This window comes from Setaria italica, chromosome I, assembly GCF_000263155.2.
Source record: "Setaria italica strain Yugu1 chromosome I, Setaria_italica_v2.0, whole genome shotgun sequence".
Lineage (NCBI taxonomy): Eukaryota > Viridiplantae > Streptophyta > Magnoliopsida > Poales > Poaceae > Setaria > Setaria italica.
The window spans coordinates 21,429,198-21,452,450 of NC_028450.1; the positions used below are offsets into that span (position 1 = coordinate 21,429,198).

General features: G+C 43.3%; 1 protein-coding gene and 1 pseudogene across 1 annotated transcript; one reads left to right on the top strand and one right to left on the bottom strand.

Moving 5' to 3' along the window:
• Nucleotides 1–14,202: 14,202 nt before the first annotated feature.
• On the bottom strand, nt 14,203–17,598 carry LOC101777765 (annotated as a pseudogene).
• A 519-nt stretch (nt 17,599–18,117) lies between these two features.
• On the top strand, nt 18,118–19,922 carry LOC101778178 (cytochrome P450 71D8). Its single transcript, XM_004954850.2, has 2 exons — nt 18,118–19,054; nt 19,180–19,922. Exons 1-2 carry the CDS (start codon nt 18,137–18,139, stop codon nt 19,804–19,806), a joined length of 1,545 nt encoding a protein of 514 aa, XP_004954907.1. The 5' UTR covers nt 18,118–18,136; the 3' UTR covers nt 19,807–19,922.
• The last annotated feature ends 3,331 nt before the right edge of the window (nt 19,923–23,253 follow it).

A 23,253-nucleotide genomic window follows, 5' to 3' on the forward strand; every position in this document is an offset into this window, starting at 1 on the left:
CAAGGGCATCCTGATGGTACACTTCGGGAGCATCTGCCTCACGTACTTTCTTGCCACATGTTCAGGAGCAATCAGCTTGCCCTCTTCTGCCACTTCCATGATGTGAAGCCTTCCTTCCAAAGATTAAAGTACGACCTCGGGGCTTATTTTGGTTCGTCGATCCTGAGGGCTAACATTTCAAGATTCATTAATTAGTACATAGTAATAATGAATATGAAATTATAGGTGGGGTAAAACAATGTAAATGATATATATCTCGTCAGAACCTTCCGTTACAGCAAGGTTTTGCTCGGGCTCGGGCTCTTCATGGCCATCACCGGACATGTTGAGAAACATGTCCGCCAGGCTACCCTCTTCGTCGGTGTACGTTACGGGCACGTTGGAGCCACTACCACCAGCAATAATCTACTCCCTTAAATACCTTGCATTCTCTTCGTCTGTCATCTCAATTACTTTAAACACACATGAAATCATAGAACAACCATGAAATAAAAAAATTGATTGAAATATACACATGAAACTATACATTAAATTATATATACGATACCTCTAACAAATTTATTACATAAAATTTACATAAATGTCTTGAATGAAACTTACATGAAAACTTATAAGAAATTTACGTAAAAGATCACACATATATACACATCTCTACTTGTAATATCACAAAAATGTTCTTAAATTATATATACAACACCTCTACCAAATTTCTACTAAATTATACTAATTTTCTAAAAATTTCTACAAATTTCTACTAATATATAAGAATTTCTACTAATTTCGACAAAATTTCTATTAATTTCTTCAAATTTTACTAATTTCAAAAAACTTCTACTAATTTTCAAAGCATTTATATAAAATTATACTAAAAATTATACCAAATGAATACTAAATTATACTAAGCATTTAAACTAAATTATACTAAGCATTGATGCTAAATAATTCTAAGATTTCTACAAATTTCTACTAATTTTCCAAGCATTTATACTAAATCATAAAAATATACCAAAAATTATACTAAATGTATCCAAAATTATACTAAGTATTTATACCAAATTATACTAAGCATTTATACTGAATTATATTTATTTTCTAAGCATTAATACAAATTTATACTAATTTTCAAATCATTTCTACAAATTTTCTAAGCATTTCTACTTACGTTCTAACTAAAAAAGTAAAAAAAGGGGCACTTGCGTCAGCAAGCCGTAGGCTCAACAAGGGCCCCGGCTAGGGAGAGGGGGGCACACCGCGGCGGCCTGTACCGGTGGCGGCGGCGGCCGAGGGGGGAGACGGCGGGGCGGCGGAGTCCGGTGATAGCGGCTGGGGCGACGGGCGACGAGGAGGACGACGGGCCCGGGCGATGAAGGACGGCGTGATCGGGGCGAGCGACGGAGGCGTCGAAGATGGAGGCGGCGGGCGACGGCGGCCGACGCGTGGGTGATGGCGTCCAGGGCAACGGGTGACGGAGCAGCGGGCGACGAGGAGGACGGTGGGCAGGGGCGACGGCAGGACGGCGATCGGGTGGCGGACGGAGCTAGGAGACGATATTGTGATGTTCAAAAAACGGCTAATTGTTGAACAGGGGGCAAGGAGACGAGCGGGCGCTTTTAACCCCGCTAGTCCCGGGTCGACTTTGCAACCGGGACTAAAGGCGCCTTTTAGTCTTAGTTGCAAAGTCCACCCGAGACTAAAGGCCCCCATTAGTCCTGGTTGCAAATTGCAACCGGGTGGTTGCAAATTGCAACCGGGACTAAAGGCCCCTTTAGTCCCGATTGGAATTTTCAACCGGGACTAAAGGCCCTTTTTGGGATTTTTCGTTTCTTACCTGTTTTGCAAATAGATTTTATATATATTTTCCACTGGTTTTTTGAAAGAAAAAATAAGAACTTTACATATTTCAAACATGCAAAAATATATTAAATTAGCAAGTATATTTAAAATAAGTTTGAATCACTCATTAATTCTACACTAGTTGTTTTAGTTTTAAAATAATTATTTTAATGCATCACTATCATCAACAAACTGTTGAATTAAATAATTTGAAAATGCAAAAAAAATTCAATTGATGTATGTGGTTAACATTGTTTATAATTGAATAAATCTTCACCTCAACTAATCTAAATACAAAAATTTATATATGTTTCCCACTAGTTTTGTTAAAGAAAAAATAAAAACTTTACATATTTCAAACATGCAAAAATATATTAAATTAGCATGGATATTTAAAATAAGTTTGAATCAGTCATTAATTCTATACTAGTTGTTTAAGTTTCTAAAATAATTATTTTAATGCATAACTATCATCAACAAACTATTCAATTAAATAATTTGAACGCGCAACAAAATTAGTTAATGTATGTGGTTAACATTGTTTATATTGATCGAATAAATCTTCACCTCAACTAATTTAAACTTACACGAAATCATAAATACGTTAAATTAAAAATTGTATCAAGTAGTAGACCTAAAATCATAGAACATTACAATATAATTCACCATAGAGCATTACAATATAATTCAAAGGTTCTGATGGCCATAGAGCATTACATAAAGGTGAACCATATTTAGTGCATTACAATGTAACGTTAAAAAACTTCTTCTCAATGAAAGTTCCTTGGTCATGATAGCGGTGTAAGTATGGAGCCTCTTATTTAGCTAGCATATTCTTGAGTCAACTTCGTCAGCGAATGGAGGCATGCCATCAAATTGATCATAATCATCTGACTGGTCTGTTTTGTCCTCGACTCCCATGATTTTTCTGTTCCCTAGAAGAACTATGTGGCGCTTTGGCTCCCATGGCTCTTCTAAATTTTTCTTGAGTTTGCTAGACATGTCCTTCATATAGAAAACCTGATGCACATCATTGGCAAGGATGAATGCTTCATCATTGTATCCAGTCTTGGTTAGGTCCACTATTGTCATTCCATACTGATCTTTCATTACATCAGCTCCAGTTAGCTTCACCCATTGGCAACGAAACAGAGGGATGTTCAGCGATCCGTATTCGAATTCCCAGATCACCTCTATGAAACCATAATACGAGTCCTTACTCCTGTTGCTATCTATGGCATCTATGCGGACACCACTATTCTAGTTTGTGCTTTTTTGATCTTGGGCTCTTGTGTAAAATGTATAACCATTTATATCGTAACCTTGGAATTTCACGATTGTGCTAGAAGGTCCCTTAGCTAACCAAGCGAGTTGTTCGTGAATCGCAGAGTTACCCATAAGGTGTTGACGCAAAGTATCCATATGATGACGTATAATCTAGGCATCAGATTTCATCGGTTATTGGGACAATAGAATCTGCTTGTGTTCCTCGATATATGGAGCCATAAAGGATGATTATTGCAGAACAGTGAAGTGTGCTTTGTGGAATAAATCAGTATCATTGCTCAAACTTGATTTCCTTCCAAGGGTGCCTGTTCCCCGCAGCCTCCCCTTGTGGCATGAAGTTGGAATCCCAATCAAATTAATTGAGTCAATAAAATCAACACAAAACTCAATGACCTCCTCTGTTCCGTATCCCTTGGCGATGCTTCCTTCTGGATGGGCACGATTAAGAACATAGATTTTTAGGATTGACATGAACCTCTCGAAAGGCCATATATTGTGCAAGAATACTGGATCGAGAATAGTAATCTTTTTGACTAGGTAAACTAGGAGGTGCATCATTATATTGAATAAGGATGGTGGAAATACCAACTTAAAGCTGACAAGACACTGTACCACATCGTTCTGTAGCTTTACTAGCTTGGTTGGATCAATTGCCTTCTACGAAATCGCATTGACAAACGTGCATAGCTTCACGAGCACTAATCGGATATTCTCTGGTAGAATACCCCTTAGTACAACCGGAAGCAATTGGATCATCAACATGTGACAATCATGGGCCTTGAGATTTGTTAACTCCTACTCTTTCATATTTATTATTCCCTTTATATTCAAGGAGTATCCAGACGGAACCTTGATACTATTCATACATTCAAACATGCTATCCTTCTCTTCTTTGCTGAGAGTGTAACTAGCAGGACGTAAGTAGTATTGTCCGTTATCTCTCTTTTCCAGATGTAGGTCATCTCGTTGCTTCATATGTTTCAGGTCCTGTCGTTCTTCCAATGTATCTTTTGAGTTCCCATAAACACCCATGAAGCCTAGCACGTTCACGCAAATATTCTTCGTCAGGTGTATCACATCTATTGCGTTGCGGACCTCTAGAATTTCCCAATAAGGTAGCTCCCAAAATATTAACTTCTTCTTCTACATGGGTGCACGTCCATTATCATTGTTCGGAACAGGTTCGCTACCAAGACCCTTTTCGAAAACTACCCTTACATCCTTTATCATCTCAAAGACACGCTTTCTGTTACGGTGTGCAGGTTTTTTATGATGGTCTGACACTCCTTTGAAATGGATCCCTTTCTTTCTTAATGGGTGGTTAGCAGGGAGAAATCGACGATGGCCCATATACACGATCTTTCTACAATGTTTCATGCTGTCTGTGTCGTCTAAACAGTGGGTGCAGACTTAATAACCCTTGTTTGTCTATCCTGAAAGGTTACTCAACACAAGCGAATCATTGATGGTTACGAACAACAATGCTCGTAGGTCAAAGCTCTCTTATTTATCCTCATCCCACGCACGTACACCTTCTTCCTTCCAGAGTAAAAGTTCATCAACCAATGGTCTTAGGTACACGTCAATGTCATTACCGGGTTGTTTTGGGCTTTGAATAAGCACCGGCATCATAATGAACTTCCGCTTCATGCATAGCCAAGGAGGAAGGTTGAACATACATAAGGTCACAAGCCAAGTACTATGACCACTACTCAACTCACTGAATGGATTGAAACCCTAAGTACTGAAACCAAATCTTATGTTCCTTGCATCACTTTCAAAGTCCAAAAATGCTCTATCAATTGATCTCCACTGGGCCCCATCCGCGAGGTGTCTCAGCATGTCATCCTGCTTATGTTCTTCTTTGTGCCATCGCATCAACTTATCATTCGCCTTGTTTCTGAATAAACGCTTCAAACGTGGTATTACAGGGCAATACCACATCACCTTCATGGGAACTCTCTTCTTGGGAGGTTGCCCCTCGATATGACCAGGATCATCTCGCCTGATCTTATACTGTAGTGCTCTGCATACAGGACTAGCATCAAATTTCTCGTATTTATCACCACGATAGAGGATACAGTCATTAGGGCATGCGTGTATCTTCTAAACCTCCAATCCCAGAGGGCAAACAATCTATTTAGCTTCATATGTTGTGGATGGCAATTAATTATTCTCGGGAAGAATGTTCTTGACAATATTCAATATCCCCTGAAATGCCGTATCGAACACACTATTTTTTGCCTTCCATTGCAGAAATTCTAGTGTGGTACCCAGTTTTTTATAGCCTTGCTGGCAATCTGGGTACAATAATTTTTTTTGCCTTCCATTGCAAAAATTCTAGTGTGGTACCCAGTTTTTTATGACCCTGCTGGCAATCTGGGTACAATAATATTTTGTGATCATCTATCATGCGCTGCAATTTTTCTAATTCCTTCTCAGTTTCGCAATCTCTGTGTGCATCCCGTAGAACTTAACCAAGATTATCAGTAGGGTCGTCTTCTGCAAACTCATCTTCATCAGCCTCGCCCATTGTTGTATCTGCAAAAGCTTGGCTAGCAGTTCAGTTCGGAATATTGTTATCATCCTCCTCTTCTTCGTTGTCTTCCATTACAACCCCTATTTCGCCGTGCTTGGTCCAAACCAAATAGTTAGGTATGAAACCGTATCTAAACAAGTGGTCGTGAATAGTCTCCTAGGAAGAGTAGTCCTTCTTGTTACTGCATTGGAAGTATGGACAACATATGAACCCGTTCTCTGGCTTGTTCGCTTTGGTCACTTTAAAACACCTTGGTCCATCTGTCTGTGTTATACATCCATTACCGGTCCATCTACATCGTATTACGTGAGAAATGTACATATAAAGTTAATGTGATTATAATATTTAGACCTTGCAAAAAATATTAGATAAATAAATTATTACGTGAGAAATGGACATAGGTTTTCGTATTAGATAAAGAACTTGATCAATATTCATATTTACACCAATCAACCTTCATAATGGATTGAAACAATTCACATGAAAAATTAACCAATCAACATTCATAACAATCACTAAAGATACATATAAAGATTACACTCATAATAAGACAATAAAGACACATATGAACTAAAGATTTTAGACGCTCCATAGTGAACTTGATGTAGTCAATTAACCTAAAATAGTGGTACAACATAGTAGAATGTTCGCCCTCCAAGCTATCTCTACACTTAACTCAATCTTCTCTGAAGTCTATCGAGAGTCATCTCCACATATCCAGCACTAGAAAATAATGACACAACAGAAAATCTTCGAATCCACATATTCGGGCTCAATATCATAAACGAATCTTGAAATAATTATCCAAATATCTTTTGGAGCAAGTGCCACATTCTCATAATAGAAGTGTGGTGGCACACACACAATAGCCTGTCCAGGCAAAAGATCTGTCCACTGAGCATGGCCCATGGTGGCAAGCTAAAACCAACCAAAAGTCGCTAGGTCAAGATTAGTGAACATCTTTGCCTGAATAGGATATTAGGCCAGCATACTTCTATTATGAGAATTAGGCTCCAAAAGGTATTTGGAATACTATTTTTAAGATTCTTTTATGATATTCAGCCCGAGTTTGTGGATTCGGAGCTCTTTCGGTCTACCATTATTTTCTGGTACTGAAGAAACAGAGGTGACTCTCCATAGACTTCGGAGAAGATTGAGTTATGTGTAGAGAATAGCGTAAGCACATTATATGCCATGTGCAGACATTGTTAACTAGGATTGGAGGAATGGAGGCACTACGAGGTTTTACTTCCTAAAAGTGTTGCAATATACCAAAAATGATTGCTCCTAAAAGCGTTGCCATAGTAACCGTGATCTAAAGTTTGCACCATGACTCATTAAAGAATTAAAGAATGTCTTGGATCTTTACTGTACGCACCAGGGAGGAGCAAGTCTTTGCTGAATTCAAAACATCACCAAAACTTTGCAATATAATCCAATCAAAATCTAGGACAAGCAACCGACGGTTAGCCACTAAATAGATTTGTCTCGCGAGCATAGGGTTCTGCAATTAGTTTTATAATTAACTTATGTTTAGTTCTCCTAATTAGCATCCGAACATCGGATATGATAAGTTTAGCACCGCGTGTCCAAATATCCCCGCATGTGCACTTCCGCTCGCAGAGCCCGGGCAGGTGCCCAGGGTCGCCGGCCCCTGCATGCGCATAGCCGTTCATTATTACAACTAGATAGGGGAAGCACACGACAAAAAAACAGATCCAGTCACAGACATAGTGAAAGTACGCACAACTCCTATTACTGAACTCATATATCACAAGACTAGCCAACTACTTCCTCCGTTTTAAATTGTAGATACGTATTTAGAAAAGCAAAAACGACCTACAGTTTGGAATGGAAGGAATAATAATAATTTATGCTGTGATTGCACCTCATCCTTTATGTAATCTAATCTAATGCAATGTAAATTAAATTGCACCTCTCCCTTTATATAATCTAATCTAATGCAGTGTAATGTATGGGGATGCAAATAAATGGGTAACTTCTGCGCATCCAACCTACCAAAAGTTTGGAGAACAAATATGGAATCGAGAAATAGTTACCCATGCCAGTCCGTGACGACGCGAAATCGGAGAACCAGAGTCTTGCCAACAAGTTACCATGCAACTTTCATATATATAGATGGTCGCCGTCAGGAGTTCATGCATTTGGTCCTTTGTTTTTATTCTTTCCCCTCAGTTTCATTCAGGATTACAGTTGGCATTCAAGAACAATCAGCACTAGTAGTGCACTTGTAGTCATGAACTATGTAAGACACTCCTAGAGAAGGACACAGAAACATTTAGAAGACTAAATGTCATTGGTTGTAGTCCATTGTCGCAGGTTGGTCGGGAATGCACGCTTTCGGGAAACAAGACCTCGCGCGAGCATGACGTACGTGATGCAATCATGCAAAAGGACAGGCATGGATGAACTGAACTTATAGCCCAACCTCCCGTTCACACAGCAAAAGGCATCCACTGATCCACATCCTGCCAAGGATAGATGCTATCCATGCTTTGATTCCTACCGTCCATGATTCTGTCGCTGTAGTCACAAATCTAATGTATTTCCGCTGGTGCTTAACTGGATCCAAATTATTTCGGTAATAAGCAGTAGTCAGCGTTGTAAGGAAAATGATCCTTGATCGTAATAATTTTGGTGATTAATGACAATATAGTTATTGGGACTAATATATTTGCAAGATGTACCTTTGTAGCTTTGTAGGTGTTTTATAGGTCCATCAAAATGAGAAGAAAAAGAAAGACATAGAAGAATTCTACGACATCCAAATGATAGTAAAAAATTAACAGATAGTCTTATTCTAAGGTTTACAAATGATGGTAATGAAGCCAGGACAAGACACGCGAAGATTTGAAGCGAATCTTGCTGAAAATATGCACGGACACATTTCACCGACTCATATTCTGGTAACAGTAACCATCACCGATTCAGTCGGTGACCACAGGCAGGGCTAAGGTAGGCGCGTGCACTGTTACCACCGATTCATAATCTGGTAACAATAACCATCACCGAATCAGTCGGTGATCGTCGGCTCAGCTCAACATTAGCTCAAAATCGGCTCTGGAAGGTTTGGAGTATAATTTGGGCCTCACCGATTTATCCGGTGGCTACAGTAACCATGAGAAAGTTACAACGGCTATGTAACGGCTAGTTCTTGGAGTTGGGGCTATAATACCCTATTGCTCAGCCATTTGAGGTGTGTTAGAGCTTAGAGAAGCTATATGCTTGGTTCTCACGTACACACAAGTGCTCTATCCACTAAAAGATTAAGCCAATTAGCATAAGATTTAGGTCTTCATTAGTGCTAGTTTAAGCCTATTAGCATATTACTTTAGGGTTTAGCCTAGAGTTAGATGAGGTTTGCACATCTCTTGTGGACACCGGTAAATCCCATGAGATCCCAAGTGAGAGATGGCCGGCTGCAAGCATCCATGCAGACTGTGTTCGGCAAGTTTCTGGTGATTAGAGTATCATGCGGCAACTGTTCAAATAATGGCATGTTCACAGATATTTTTTGCTAGCCGATTGACTGTTCGTTCAAGAGAAGACCAAGCCTCCGTTATGTTTTTGATCCAACATGGACAAAGCTGTCAGACGTGGAGTCCAGGATTATGATACAAGAATTGGTTCTATCGGATTGGTCAGGCAAGGTGATTAGAATAAAAAGGCAAGATTGAAGGAAAAAGCCTCCACGTATAAGCAAAGGTGATTAAATAAATAAGGAAGGATACGACATGTGTGTTTATTTGCCTTGCATACATCACGTGGGAATAGTCCACATTAATCACGCAGTGGATCTGTCTTGGTACGGATGGATTGAAGAAGGCTTCAATAGCAACGATTATATAGAAAGGGAATTAGTGTCCATGTATCTTAATATTTCCTTTTTGTTTATATATTTAGTATTAGGTAGTTTTGATACGGTTCCTTCTAGAAGTCATTAGTTCAGAGTATAAATGTGTATATGGGATCATTGTAATGGATATCCAACGATCAATACAACATATTTAACTTTACATATCTACCTTTCGGCTTCACGCCATTGCCCTAGGAGTAGGAGTAATGTAGCTTCTCGACAACTTCCTTCTAGCAAACTGGGTTGCATCGACCTCAATCTTCGGCAAGCTGCAAGTTCCCATCATCAGGTGTACTGGACTTCAACTTCCGGGTGCATCACTGTCGTTGGGTCTGGTCTCATCTACCAATTATCGAGTATCTTGGATCTTTGACTTACGGCGCATCACTTTTGTCTCGATCTATGGTATTCACCAGTTATCCTACCTTGATTAAGTTTGCATCGGCTGATATTTATCTGTTCTGTCATCTTGCCGTCTAGTTTGCTTTAATTAGCTCTAGATCGTATCATCGTAGACGATAGAACACTTAATAGTTTGTTGCATCTTAATCTTGGTTACCCCTCGTGTGCTGTTGGAATTGAGTTCTATTGTGATTAGATTTATCGGCTTGCGAGGTTTAGATTGGCGTCCTGCTGAGTGTTTCTAGGCTGCAATTACCGGCGCATTGCTGCGGTTTCAGCTAGAAATAATGGCAGTAACGTTAGTTGAATCTCTTCGGCTTGTGGCTCCAGCTTCGGTGGAACAAGAGCTCAACGATGCTCTGTCTCCTATCAGCTTTCTAGCCAATGGTTACCGCCAGTTGTGTTGAATCGGCTGGATAGACGATAAACCGCCCACGCTCATCAAGATACTGGAATCGGCTTCATAGCTGATATATTTATTCACCATACTTTATTTGGCTATGTCATCATCACCGCTGGTGCCAGGATTATATCGGCCTGATCGGCCGGTTGCCTCGAACTTCAAAAAGATCATCTTCACCTTGTCAGTTGAATGGTCAAACTGGTTGGCACGCCCGCGCACACCACGCGCGCTGATCTACAGGACCTGCACCAGAGTGAAGCAAATCTCCCAGGCCTTGCGTGTGTTAGTACGTGAAGGTCACCACCCAATTTTTGCGTCAACACCTCCTTTGTATCGGTGCTTGTGGGCACCAAGAGTTGTAAATCCAGGGCTTATAAGTTTTGCGAGACCCTCCAACCGCGTTTGTGGAGTGGCCACCGGTGCTTGTGAGAGGGAGGAGAGGCCCTCGGCGTTTTGCCGAAGCTCCACCAAGTGAAGAGCGGCAAGGAGCATCCGGGAGAGGCTAGGCGGAGACCCACTTACGCGTGGGGAAGGCCCGTTGGCTATCCTACGGAGTTACTTGATTGGGGAGTTTATGCCCTTGCGCGGGCATTCCCTTTGAGAGGGGCTCCAACAACAAGGACTAGTGGAAAGCTTTGCTTTCTAATACTTCGGTAAAAATTGCCATATTGCCACGCTGGGAGTTTCCCTTTTCTACTTCATTTACCTTTCGTATTTCTTGTTGCACTTACAATTCCGCATTTACCTTTCCTATAATTGCCATGTGTAGTTTATAGGATTGGAATCTAGGGTGCAAAACTCTTTTGTGGTAGATATAGCAACATAGAACAACCTAGTGCACATCTAAATAGAAATTGATATAGGGTTTTATATATGCTTGGAGCCTTTGTTTTTAGAACACCCAATTCACCCCCTCTTAGGGTGTTACAGCCCTTCAAGCATAGATTTAATTCTACAACAACAATGGGCGTGTATATATCCAAAAAAAATTACATGCATCCACAATTTGCACCCATCATTGGACCCTACCACACGTGGAGACCACCTATTGGCTTCCCCTCTAGGAGGTAGGCCCACTAATTTTCCATCGTTATCCCATGCCACCAGGAAACGGAACCATCATCTAGTCTGTCGCTGCTCCGTCCTCTGTTCTATCCTTTCCCCTTCTCTGCTCCAAGCTAGTCCGCCTAGCTGCTGCACAAATCGAAGAGCTCAATCTAGGGACTTTACATCTAGTAGCAAGAAGCTCGATTGGTGCAACAACAAGGTAAAGCACGGTGGTAGGGAGCTGATTTGGTGTGTGGAATCTCGATTATTGTTGATTTTGATTTGGGTGGGCAGGACCTCGATTCCGGCTGCAAGATTTTGATTTGGTGGCCACAACCTCGATTCCTGCTGCGATCTCGATTAGGGAAGTGAGGATTTCTATTTTGCGGTTTCCTCATCGCTGCGTCCAGTCAGGGTCACACCATGGTGGGACATCGAGCTGGGAGGGTGATGCATGAGCTTGCTGATAGCAGGTGCTATGAAGACGATGGTGATGGTGTATCCTTCAACGTCCTCTTCTCGGAGCAAAGAATCTTCATCCTGACAAATTTAGTCTGGTTAGTTGTCTTGTGCCTTCCCTATTTTTTCTTGAGGAATATGCACTTTACCACTTCAGTGTGATACTTGCAATCGGTTGATTAGTTCGTGAACAGTTTCGAAATTGTATTAATTGTTTCTGTACAAAACACATAAAATGTAGTTCCTAGGTAAATTGTTTGATACAAAGGATTCGATAGATAGTGCGCAGAACACATCCATTCTCTTAAAAGGATGTGGCTTTCAATAGTTCAATTAAAATGGGAAAACATATTATTGTAGGGATTTGTAACAAATGATTCAGTGGTATTTCCTTCCTGTGTATGTCGACCATGATCAGGGGTCCCAAAGAAAGAATCGAACGTGGATAGTAGCCTGGTGTCTATATGTGATGTTTATCTGTACTAGTCCCTAAATGGTCCTTTTCAAACAAAAAAGGGATTTGAATATCACTACTGAATATGTGACTAGTCTTAATAATAGTAATAGTAAATAATGATGAAATCTTATACCTGTTGGGATACGAGGTAGGCTACGCTATTGCAAAACAAAAATTTCTACTGCATAAACCAAGAGAAAAAAAACTGCCGTTATAAATCATGGGATTACCACTCGATGGACAGGTGCAGAAGTTGTAGATACGCGTCACGGCAGCGAAGTCGATCACACATCGACGTAGTGTAGTTGAACACGTCGACGTCGAGCAGCTCCTCAGCAGCTCGTCCACGTGCAGCGACTCCCTCCTCGTGTCGCGACTCGTCAGGCTAGTCGTCGGCTTGTCAGGTTCCTCTTCGGAGCTCTCGTGCGGCGGCTCATCCAAGTGCTGCAGATGCAACACCTCCAAGGTATCCACACGTGCGGGGAGAAAGCGTCGCAAGCCAGACTGCTAGGTCCATGAGTTGCAACAAGGCGAGGGCGTGGGAGGCGCGGCTGCTGCTGGTGCGAAAAGGGATTAAACCCTAGGGAGCCCTCACCCCTCAATATATAGGGGTTCCTAACGGGCTTCTGGATCCGAGGCCCATTAGTACTCCTAAACCTGGTCTAATTCAAATCAGATCCGAATTGGGCTTCCAGCCCTTTAAGTGTGAGACCCTATAGGTTCATATATGTATAGACATGGCCCGAGTACTCCTACTCGGCCAATAGTTAGTAGAGGCCTCTAGCAAGACGTACTAACTTCTATACGCACACGAAGATCATATCAGACGAACCATCACAACATCACGTACATGCTATTCCCTTTGCCTCATGATATTCGGTCTAGCTCCAAGCCGACCACTCTTTCTTGATGCTGTGATTCAGAATCCCTTTCTAGGTTAACTCTTAACCTCACGTAGCATGACCATGCATTTTGGGATCTCATCACTCGAGGGTCCCAGAGATATCTCTCTCAAATAGAGAGGGGCAAATTCCATCTGGACTGACCATGCTTCACAGCATGCTTCTTGACAAACCCGAAAGCTACCTTTATAACTACCCAGTTACGGTGTAGCGTTTGATAGCCCCTAAGTAAGTCGATCCACATCTTGAGTATACGCGATAGTCTCAGGTCTAAGGACAAAGCGTACACGTTGTGTAAAGAGAGAACTATGTAACTCGTGTTGGGTCAGTCCTAGTACATGTCTCTACACGTGCCCACATTATTAGTTTGACATCTCCATGTCCATGACTTATGAAACATAGTCATCAACTAATACATGTGCTAGTCTAATATTCATGTCTGTCCTCACATGAACTCCGAATAGGGACAACTTTTAGAATAACCATACAAGTAAAGAGTTTCACACACAATTCACATAATTGCAAATCAATTCAAGTAGCCTTTAATGGATATTCAAGGAACACAATATAAAATATGGATACAATGAAATATCATCATCTATATGATTGCCTCTAGGGCATACCTCCAACAATACCAATATGGCGTGTGGTTGCAAATGTGTCACAATACCTGATTCTATTGTTGAGCCAGATGCCTTTGAGTCATTGTTGGTCTTTTTCCTCTTTTGTGTTGCGTTCTCAAAATCAGATGCAGAACCAGATGTCTTTAGGCCATTCTTGTTCTTTTCCCCCTTTTATGTTGCCTTCTCGAATCCACCAATTGCTTTGTCAGATCCATGGATTGCCTTCTCCTTAACCTTGACACCTTTTGGTTTTATAGCTTTGTCTAGTTGTAGTGTAGTTGCAAAAGTCATTTTTTTAAAAAAAATTACAAAACAAATAAATTGTGTGCAATATGTGGGGTTAACAAGTAGTATTCCAGTGCAAACCTTGCGGCTAAGATGAACTACCCGTATCTATATCACCTCTATTTTTCAGGCTTTTCTCCACATCCTCTGCTAATTTCTCTACACTGTTCACATCAATAGAGTATGTTTCATCGGATGCAGTAGCTCGGTTAGCTAACTGAAGGAACATTCTGCACAACTCTTTTCTGCGTTTTGATAGATTTATTTTAAGATCTTCATGTATCTCAGGGTTGCTCTTTATATGAACCACTTTTGCATCAGTTGTCCATCTGTTGTTGTTCAGTAATTTTTTTTATATTGTTAATATCAAGTATCTTCAATGCACGACAGCATAAGATTCCAGGAAATTCGAACTTTTTGCAGCTACACTTCACATGACCTTCCAGTGCAAAAAACTTTACGACATGCTCATTTTTCTTGCCATAAACCTTTATTTTGTACACCTTTTCAGCATCAATATCACCGGAATAGAATAGATCACAGTTTAGTGTTTGCATCACTTGTTCTTGTACTAGCTTGAATACTATTGGGGTATAAATTTTTGCTGCATGCCTTAGTATTCTCAGGTCTGGTTTCAACTTTGGTGTACTTTGTGTTGCCTTGAAATCATATTTTACCTCTTCATATCTTTTATCTCCCACCAACCTGTCAAAGTTCTCAGGAAAAGTATGTCATATTTGACACTAATATATGCCTTCAATTTATTATTCATGCCTTCAGTTCTTTGAGTGCTAACCATATCAGCAGAAAATGTATTTCGTCCATATACTAAGACCCATTGCTCCCGTTTATCAAATAATCTTTCAAAAATTGTTCCACACGTTTATAAAATCCTCCTCGTTCTCTTGATCATATGCCAAATACAACTTCTTATATTCTTCCACAACTTCAGAAAGGTGCTTGCATGATTTCTGGTTCATATGCCAAACACAAATCCTGTGATGACTCTCTAGTAGTACTATCTTGATTGCTTTTGCCATTGCTGCATCTTCATCAGTTAAAATGGTCTTTGACTTCTTGCCTGACATAACAGCTAAAATGGTTTTGAAAAGCCACACAAAACTTTCAGCAGTTTTGTCTTACAAAAGTGCAGCACCAAAAATAGTAGTTTTCTTATGATTGTTCACTCCAACTAGCAAACCGAATGGGCACCCATCATTTAGCTTTCTATATGTTGTGTCAAAGCAAACGACATCACCATAAACTTCATAGTCTGAAACCATTTTAGAAGCAGCCTAGAAAATATTCGTTATCAAGTCATCATCGTCAACTTGAAAGGAATGAAAAAACTTCCCATCTTCTGATGCTTTCTTCTCCAAATATTCCAACACTCCTCCCGTGTCTCCTTGTTTTACCTTCAGTGATCTCTTTGAATATAATTTATTTTTCATATCTTCACGAGTAAATCCTCATTTCCACCGGTTTCTTTTGCCATGAGATCAAAAGTGGCTTTATTTGAAATCCCAACCGCTTTTGCAGCTTTGACACTGGCAATCTGTGCTGTAGTTATTCTCCTTTGAGATCTTAAGTGCTGGGCTTGGATGGCAGTAGCAAGAATATGGTTATGCGGCTCAAATTCATAGATGTAGTACAACCCATCTGTGAGACTTATCTTCATGCGTGCTTGACACATGCATCGTATCTCAGACCTACTATACTTGGAATTTTCTTCTCTTTTATCAGGACCCCCGAATACCTATTGATAAATAAAAAATTTGATTAATGTTCTATCCCAAACCATGAAGAAACTAGTATAAAAAAGATAATTTGATACCTACACGAGAACAACAAAATGTTATGTTCTTTATTATTGTAGTATTTTTAACATTGTATGAATTACTCCTTCGGATGCTGAAACCCTTGTCTCTAGCATAAGCATTGTAAAAGTTATAGGCTTCTTCCTCAGTGCAGAATTTCATACCAACCTTTGGTATCCTATCTTCTAGAGAATTTTCTACTCGAGTAGCAAAATCCATTTTACCAGAATCATGTTTGGGTTTGGAGAGGTTATCATACGCATCAAGTTAGAAATCATGCAGAATATGTAAACATATTTACATAGGTACAATATGACTTACATTTTCTAACTCTATTATTTCCGTATGACCGGAAGGAATGTTGATCCCAGAGAAATTCGACAAGGATGTGGCACCTGCAACCGGTGGCATGACCATGCTTGGTAGTTGTGGAAGTAATGGCGGTGCCAGATCCAAGTAGTTGTCTTCGTTGATAGGCGTAATGTGATTTGACTGAGATGCCATTGTTGTTGTGTGGGAGATGAGGAAGATGCAAATCTGATAATTATGTTTGTCCTGGCCGATAAAAACTGCACCCGCTGTAATTGGCGCCATTTTTTTAGAATTAGGCAGCTTTTCCCTCCATTAATTCTCCCTAACCCTCGTAATTACATTAGTGGGGTCAAAGAAACAAGCGCGTTGGGACGAAGGACGGACGACGACTCCGTTTTCTGTTGTCGTGGGCTGAGGAAAAATTAAAGGGCTCAAGGAGTGAATGGATGGCCTCCACGTGTGTGCAGAGACACGGATGGAGACATGCAAAGGAGACAGAGAAGCCGCGCCCGTTCGCCTCGATCAAGACTCGGTCTCCCACTCTCCCTGATTCTGTACCGTGGAGTCCAACGATTCCGATCCCATGCATGATTCCAGCGGGTACGCTCTGTTATCCGGTGTGCCACAACATTAATTTTCGAGTGGTATGTGACAAGCATCAGCGGAATTTTGTATTGAAGATAGGATCTGTGCAAAGAATAATGGATATGATGTATGTTCCCATAGGCCATATAGCTGTTGACTTGGCTTCTTCTTATAAATCGCCTGCGTTTATAGAAGCCACTGATGGCATCTAGCAACTAACATTCCAAACAAAATACATGGAGATGCCGAGATGTCGCATAGTAGCTCAAAGTCCAAGCTTTAAGCACTCTCCTCCTGTCTTCACCAACGCTTACACCTAACTTCAGTATACCAGTAAGCTAGAATAAAAACTTTGATTAAGTGTGTGTAAGCGAGAGCTCCAAGTCTACGTCACCAAGAAACTCTATGTCGCTTGCGATCGCAGGGATGCCTTCTCGTCCGGTTCAGGATACCTTGACCGATCAAAGAGTGGCTGCGATCAGTAGAAATTGGTGTCCCCAGAGCCATATTCGCTGCCAAACCGGACTAAAACACCAACAAGGAAGCAGAAAGCACACAAACCCAAAACAGGCGGGATGCAAATCCTCCAACCCGTCATAGGTTGAGGATGACAACGCTAAAGCGTATCATGTCAAGAGGAACAAAAGCTGTCATGGTGCCATCGCCACCAGAAACCCTATTCTCACCTGAGATCCGCCATAGATGGCACCAAGGTCGACTTCTTCACCGGATCCATCACCATCCCTGGGAAACTTCACCGGATGCCACATTGAAGAAGGCTTAGAAAGAAATCATAACAAGACTTGCTAGCCTGAAACTTAATTAAGTTTAAGTGCACCTGCTGATGGCATGGCCTCTCTCCTCCTGGGCATTCCAAACAATTCTAAGGTGGAAGTTTGCTTCCACCATTTTGCCTGTTCCACTTCTATAGAGTGAGTAAAGGGAAAATAGAGATTTTACTACTACCTCCATTCTGTTTAATTTGATATTGGTTAGTTCAGTTTGAACTAATTTATTCAAATGTTATTTGTTTGAGAAAAAAGAAATGTCTCCGGACTCTAGGACTTCACACAATCAATATTCATACATCATTCTCACCTTAAAAGCTTATCGCAAATAAATGGCCCTATTGATGGTCTCGACTCTCTCCTCCTCCTGGGCGTTAGGAACACGCTGCCGTGATGGGATTATGATTCTGCGGAAACACGACTAAAAATGGTCACTCTAGATGACGTGGCTATAAATACATGTACCCCAGATGTTAGTGTGCACAATTGCACATACGCACACACCTGTTATCGTTGAACCATGGAATACTTTGGCCTGCCGTCCTTCTACTCCTATGGCTTCTGCCTCCTCCTCGCTCTCCTCGCCCGTGCCCTCTTCAGCGCCCTCCACAAGCCTGGTCCGCGGATGCCTCCCGGCCCATGGCAGCTTCCGGTGATCGGCAGCCTCCACCACCTGCTGCTGCGCCGTGGGCTCCCACACCACACCATGCGCGAGCTCTCCCAGCGCTACGGCCCGCTCATGCTGCTGCGGATCTGCGAGCGCGCGGCCGTCGTCGTCTCCTCCGCGGAGGCTGTGCGGGAGGTCTTCAAGGGCCACGATGCCACCTTCTCGCAGCGGCCGAGCAGTCCGGGCATCGACGAGCTCTTGCGGCACGGCCAGGGGGTGATCTTCGCGCCCTACGGCGACCACTGGCGCCTGCTCCGCCGGATCCTCATGACCGAGCTCCTCAGCCCGCGCCGAGTCGAGGCGTTCCGGCGCATCCGCGAGGAAGAGGCGGCGCGCCTGGTTGCGTCGCTGGCGTTGGCGCCTCCGGCGGGCCAGCCCGTCGACGTCGACGAGCGGCTCAAGGAGTTCAACGCCGACTCGTCCGTGCGCGCCATCATGGGCGACAGGCTGCGCAACCGCGCCGCGTTCCTGAGGTTGGTCGAAGAAGGACAGGACCCTTCGTCGCTGTTCGACCTCCGAGACCTCTTCCCGTCGTCATGGCTCGTGCGGATGCTGCCAAGGAGTGGCAAGGCGGAGCGGCACCGGCAGAAGATATTCCGGCTCATGGAAGACGTCCTTCTGAACCATCGGGAGAGGACGACGACGACGACGACGACTAACCAAGACACAGAAGGCGAGCTGGACAACATGGCCGACGTGCTGCTGAGGATCCAGAAGGAAGGCGACATGCGTGTTTCTCTTAACCATGGAGTCATCAGGGCAGTGCTCATAGTAAGCGCTCGAATCTCTCTATCTAATGAACCTTTTGTTATATGTTCTTAATTAATAACTACATCCTCAAAGCTCATTTCCAATACATAACTTTTGTTACTTACCCTGTGTGTGCTGGCTTTTAGGATGCTGTTGGTGCAGCTCTTGACACATCCTCGACTACTCTACAATGGGCCATGGCCGAACTAGTTGCGAACCCGAGGGTGATGGAAAAAGCCCAGTTAGAGGTTCGAAAGGTCATGGCACCGCAGCAGAGAGTGACTGAGGCAGCTCTAAGCGACTTGCACTACCTCAAAGCAGTCATCAAGGAGACCTTACGATTACACCCTCCTGCTCCGTTCGTGCCAAGGGTGTGCTTGGATGATTGCATGGTACAAGGATACCATGTACCGCAGGGGACGATAGCCATCACAAACGTTTGGACAATCTCTAGGGACCCAAAATACTGGGAAGAACCTGACATGTTTAGGCCGGAAAGGTTCGAAAGTGGCCAATGTTTCGACTACAAGGGGTTTGATTTTGAGTTCACTCCATTCGGGGTTGGACGGAGAATGTGCCCCGGGATAAATTTCTCGCATGCGAATGTTGAGATTGCTCTCGCTAGCCTCCTGTACCATTTTGACTGGAAGCTGCCAGATGGAGCGAAGCCGGAGGACATGGACATGACAGAAGTTTGGGGAGTTACCGTAAGAAGAAAGGCTAAGCTACTTTTGCATCCCATTCCTTGTATTCCACTTGTAGATGAACCATGAATTCAAAAATATGTAGATTGGGTCTTACTCCAAAATATAAACTCCTGCAGATGAAAGGTTAATCAGTGTGCAGCTGCTACGTTTGTATGCAAGTATTTTAGTACATAAATAAATATAAACTCTGAGTCAACATGTATTGAACTGGCTGGCTGCTATTGATTGATACCAGAGCCCGAGCCTTTGTTCCTTTTTTTCATGGTCAAAGTCGATTTTGTTCTGATACAATCAGTACTATATCATTGTTGACTCGGTCAAATTTGGCATATACACTACCGGAAACAGTAAATTCGCCGAGTGTAAAAATTTTGCCGAGTGCTTTCTTTCGGGCACTCGGCAAACAACCTATTTGCCGAGTGTATTCAACGGGGCACTCAGCAAACATATTACACTCGGCAATAAGGTCGTTTGCCGAGTGCCATAAATACGACACTCGGCAAACCACACATAGACACTCGGCAAAGGTCCGACACTCGGTAAATAAACGGCGCGTGCATCGCACGTGCACCGTCCGTCACCGGACTGGGCCGGCCGTTAGTCCTTTGCTGAGTGTTGGACGCCGACACTCGGCAAAGAGGCCGTTCACCGAGTGCCACCCGCCCACACTCAGCAAATCAAGAAGGTCGCCGAGTGCCACTCCAAGACACTCGGCAAACATATTACTTCGCCGAGTGCCTCACTCTGGACACTCGGCAAACACAAGACTTCGCCGAGTGTTTCGTTTTGCACTCGGCGAACAAAACAAAAATTTCGTTCCCTGGCCTCTACACTTTTTATACTCCCCACGTAGGAGATTTTGTAATCCATAATAAAAGTTGGTATATTTTGTGGTCTGTTTGCTATTTTTAATAAAATGATTGCATTAATAGGAATTTTTTTATTCATGTCAGATTTTAACTGCAGGTACATGAAATGATGGATTATAATCAGTGGAAAAATTATATCCATATTATGGAGTCCGGATTGAGGTCTCAACCAGGAAATGAAAAGAAATTTTGAACATTGTTTTTAAAAAACACGACCACGAACGTGTGGTTGAATGGTTGTTAAATTCTAAAAAAAGCAAACGAAATCTGAAAATCACAAGATTTGTCAATATGTCATGATATTATGTGTGGAGGTTGTGGTAAAAAATTGAGAAGGTTTCGCCCAATTTTTGGCATATGATGCTTAGAAGCCGACTCATCTCCTGGAAGGATTCATAGAAGTTAGAGAGGACACAATAAGATTTGTAGTCGAAGTGACACTTGAGTTAAGGTTTGGCTTCAAATCTTTTTGTATAGGCAACATACAACACAAATTGGTTCGTGTCAAAATTTGGAAATTTTTCAGATGCGTTTACTATTTTTTATTGATTAAATGCAATTACAGATTTTTAGTAGATATAAATGCAATTTGCGCTATAACTGCATGAAATAATAGAACATTATCAGTAGAAAAATAATTTAACCATTGTTGAGTGATGTTGATACGATTTTGCCCAAGTATATTAGAAAAAGTTCAGTAAAATACGTCATTTCATGTACACTTTGCCGAGTGTCTAGAGAAAACACTCGGCAAAGATAATATTTTGCCGAGTGTATACAAAGAGGCACTCGGCAAACTAGATGCACGGGCCCACTGCCCAGGCCGCGGTTCAAATAAAAAAAATCTAACTTAACTTTGCCGAGTGCCCTCGATCTGGGCACTCGGCAAACAATACAACTTTGCCGAGTGCCCCCGATCTGGCACTCAGCAAAGTACCTGCCCGGCGCAAAATTTTTGGGCGGCAGTTAAAACTTCTCTTTGCCGAGTGCCAGATCGCGGGCACTCGGCAAAGATTCGAAGTTATCCAACACTTAGTTCCGTCGATTCATTTCATTCCACATTTCATTCCGCCCCCGCCGCCGCCTGTTGCCCTGCCCGCCGGCCGCCCCGCCAGCCGCACCTCCGCGCCCCGCACGCCCACCGCCCCGCTGGCCGCCACCGCCCCGGCCCCGGCGCCTCCCCCGCCGGCCGGGCCGCCACCGCCCCGGTTCCGGCGCCTCGCCCCGCCCGCCGCCTCACCTGCGCCCCCGACCCGCCCCTCGCCCCCGGCGCCGGCGCCCCCTGCCCGCCACCCTGCCCCACCGGCCGCCCCCGCCCCGGCCCCGGCGGCCCCGCAACTGACACGCCCGGCCCCGGCGCCCGCTACCCGGCCCCGGCGACCCCTACCCGGCCCCGGCGACCCCTACCCGGCCCCGGCGCCCCCTGCCCGGCGGCCCCTGCCCGGCCCCGGCGCCCTTCCCGGCGGCCCGCCCCATCGGCCGCCCCCGGCCCGGCCCCGGCGCCCTCGGCCCCGGCGCCCCCTGCCCCGACGCCCCGGCCCACCGGCCGCCTCTACCCTGGCCCCGGCGGCCCCGCCACCGGCGCCCCCGGCCCGACCCGCCCGTGGCCTCCTGCCACCGGCATCCTAGGGCCCTTGTGCCCTACCCCAGACGCTCCCGCCGTCGCCAAACGTCTCATCGCCTCTCTAGGCTGGCGTCCTCACCCTCCCGGTAATGAAAATTTGTTTTTGAAGTTACAAAATTAGAATTAGAAAGTAGGTTAAAATTAGAAATGAGAAATTAGAATTAGAGGTGGTAGAGCTTTAGTTGTAGAAATTAGACAATGATGTTTGGCTTGGCAATCTAAGGTATAAGAATGTTTGTGGAAGTCGGCCATCGTGCTGTTCCTTCTTCTGTACATGTGGTTGTTGGCCATCGTGCCGTTTCATTTGATGCAGGTTATGGAAACCTCCACGTGCAGGGGAGGTGCTGCCAAAAATTTTAGTTGACAGTTGTATGTTCTTTTTTTTGCAGGAGAGGCTACGTTACCGTCCTCGAGTCGTCACTTTGTACGATAGCAAGGTGAGTCATCGTACACCTCTATTTCCATATGATGTTCGTATATCACGTAACCTAGTTAGGCGTCTCCCGTTCGAAAGAGATACGGTTGGAAATATGTAGATGTTTGCATATTTATAACCGTATCTATTTCGAATTGTCCACGTTACTTTGGACAGCACGAGGATGTGTAGGTGGGTTTAGTTTCCGTAGTCTACTCCGATCCGAGTTAGAGTTTCTGCAGCACCACCCAATTGTGTTCACGATAACAATGTCCATTCAATGATTTATAACGGTAGAATGATCGTATGTTGATGTCCTAATGCTGCCGGGGCTGGGGTAGAGAGTAGCCAAAAATAACGCTGAAGCAGCAGAGTGAGGGATGAGTGGAAGGTAATGTACATCGATTGGGGGAAAGAGACTAAGCTGGGAAAGTATTTGGAAAAAACTGTGGAAAGCCTCTCTTCTTAATGGAGGCGTTACCATCCGTGCACTAGTGAAAAAAAACGTAGAGAAGAAGGAGAGAAAGCAACATAGAATCACCCGTCAAGCGAAGGAAACATGGTATGGTAGTGCGAACGACGCCATGTATAATCTCTCACTCCCT

Bases quoted from the DNA above. Each gene is read 5' to 3' on its own strand.
- LOC101778178 (XM_004954850.2), top strand. From the start codon at position 18,137: ATGGAATACTTTGGCCTGCCGTCCTTCTACTCCTATGGCTTCTGCCTC. The intron at 19,055-19,179 runs GTAAGCGCTCGA...GCTGGCTTTTAG, and splicing joins TCATCAGGGCAGTGCTCATA to GATGCTGTTGGTGCAGCTCT.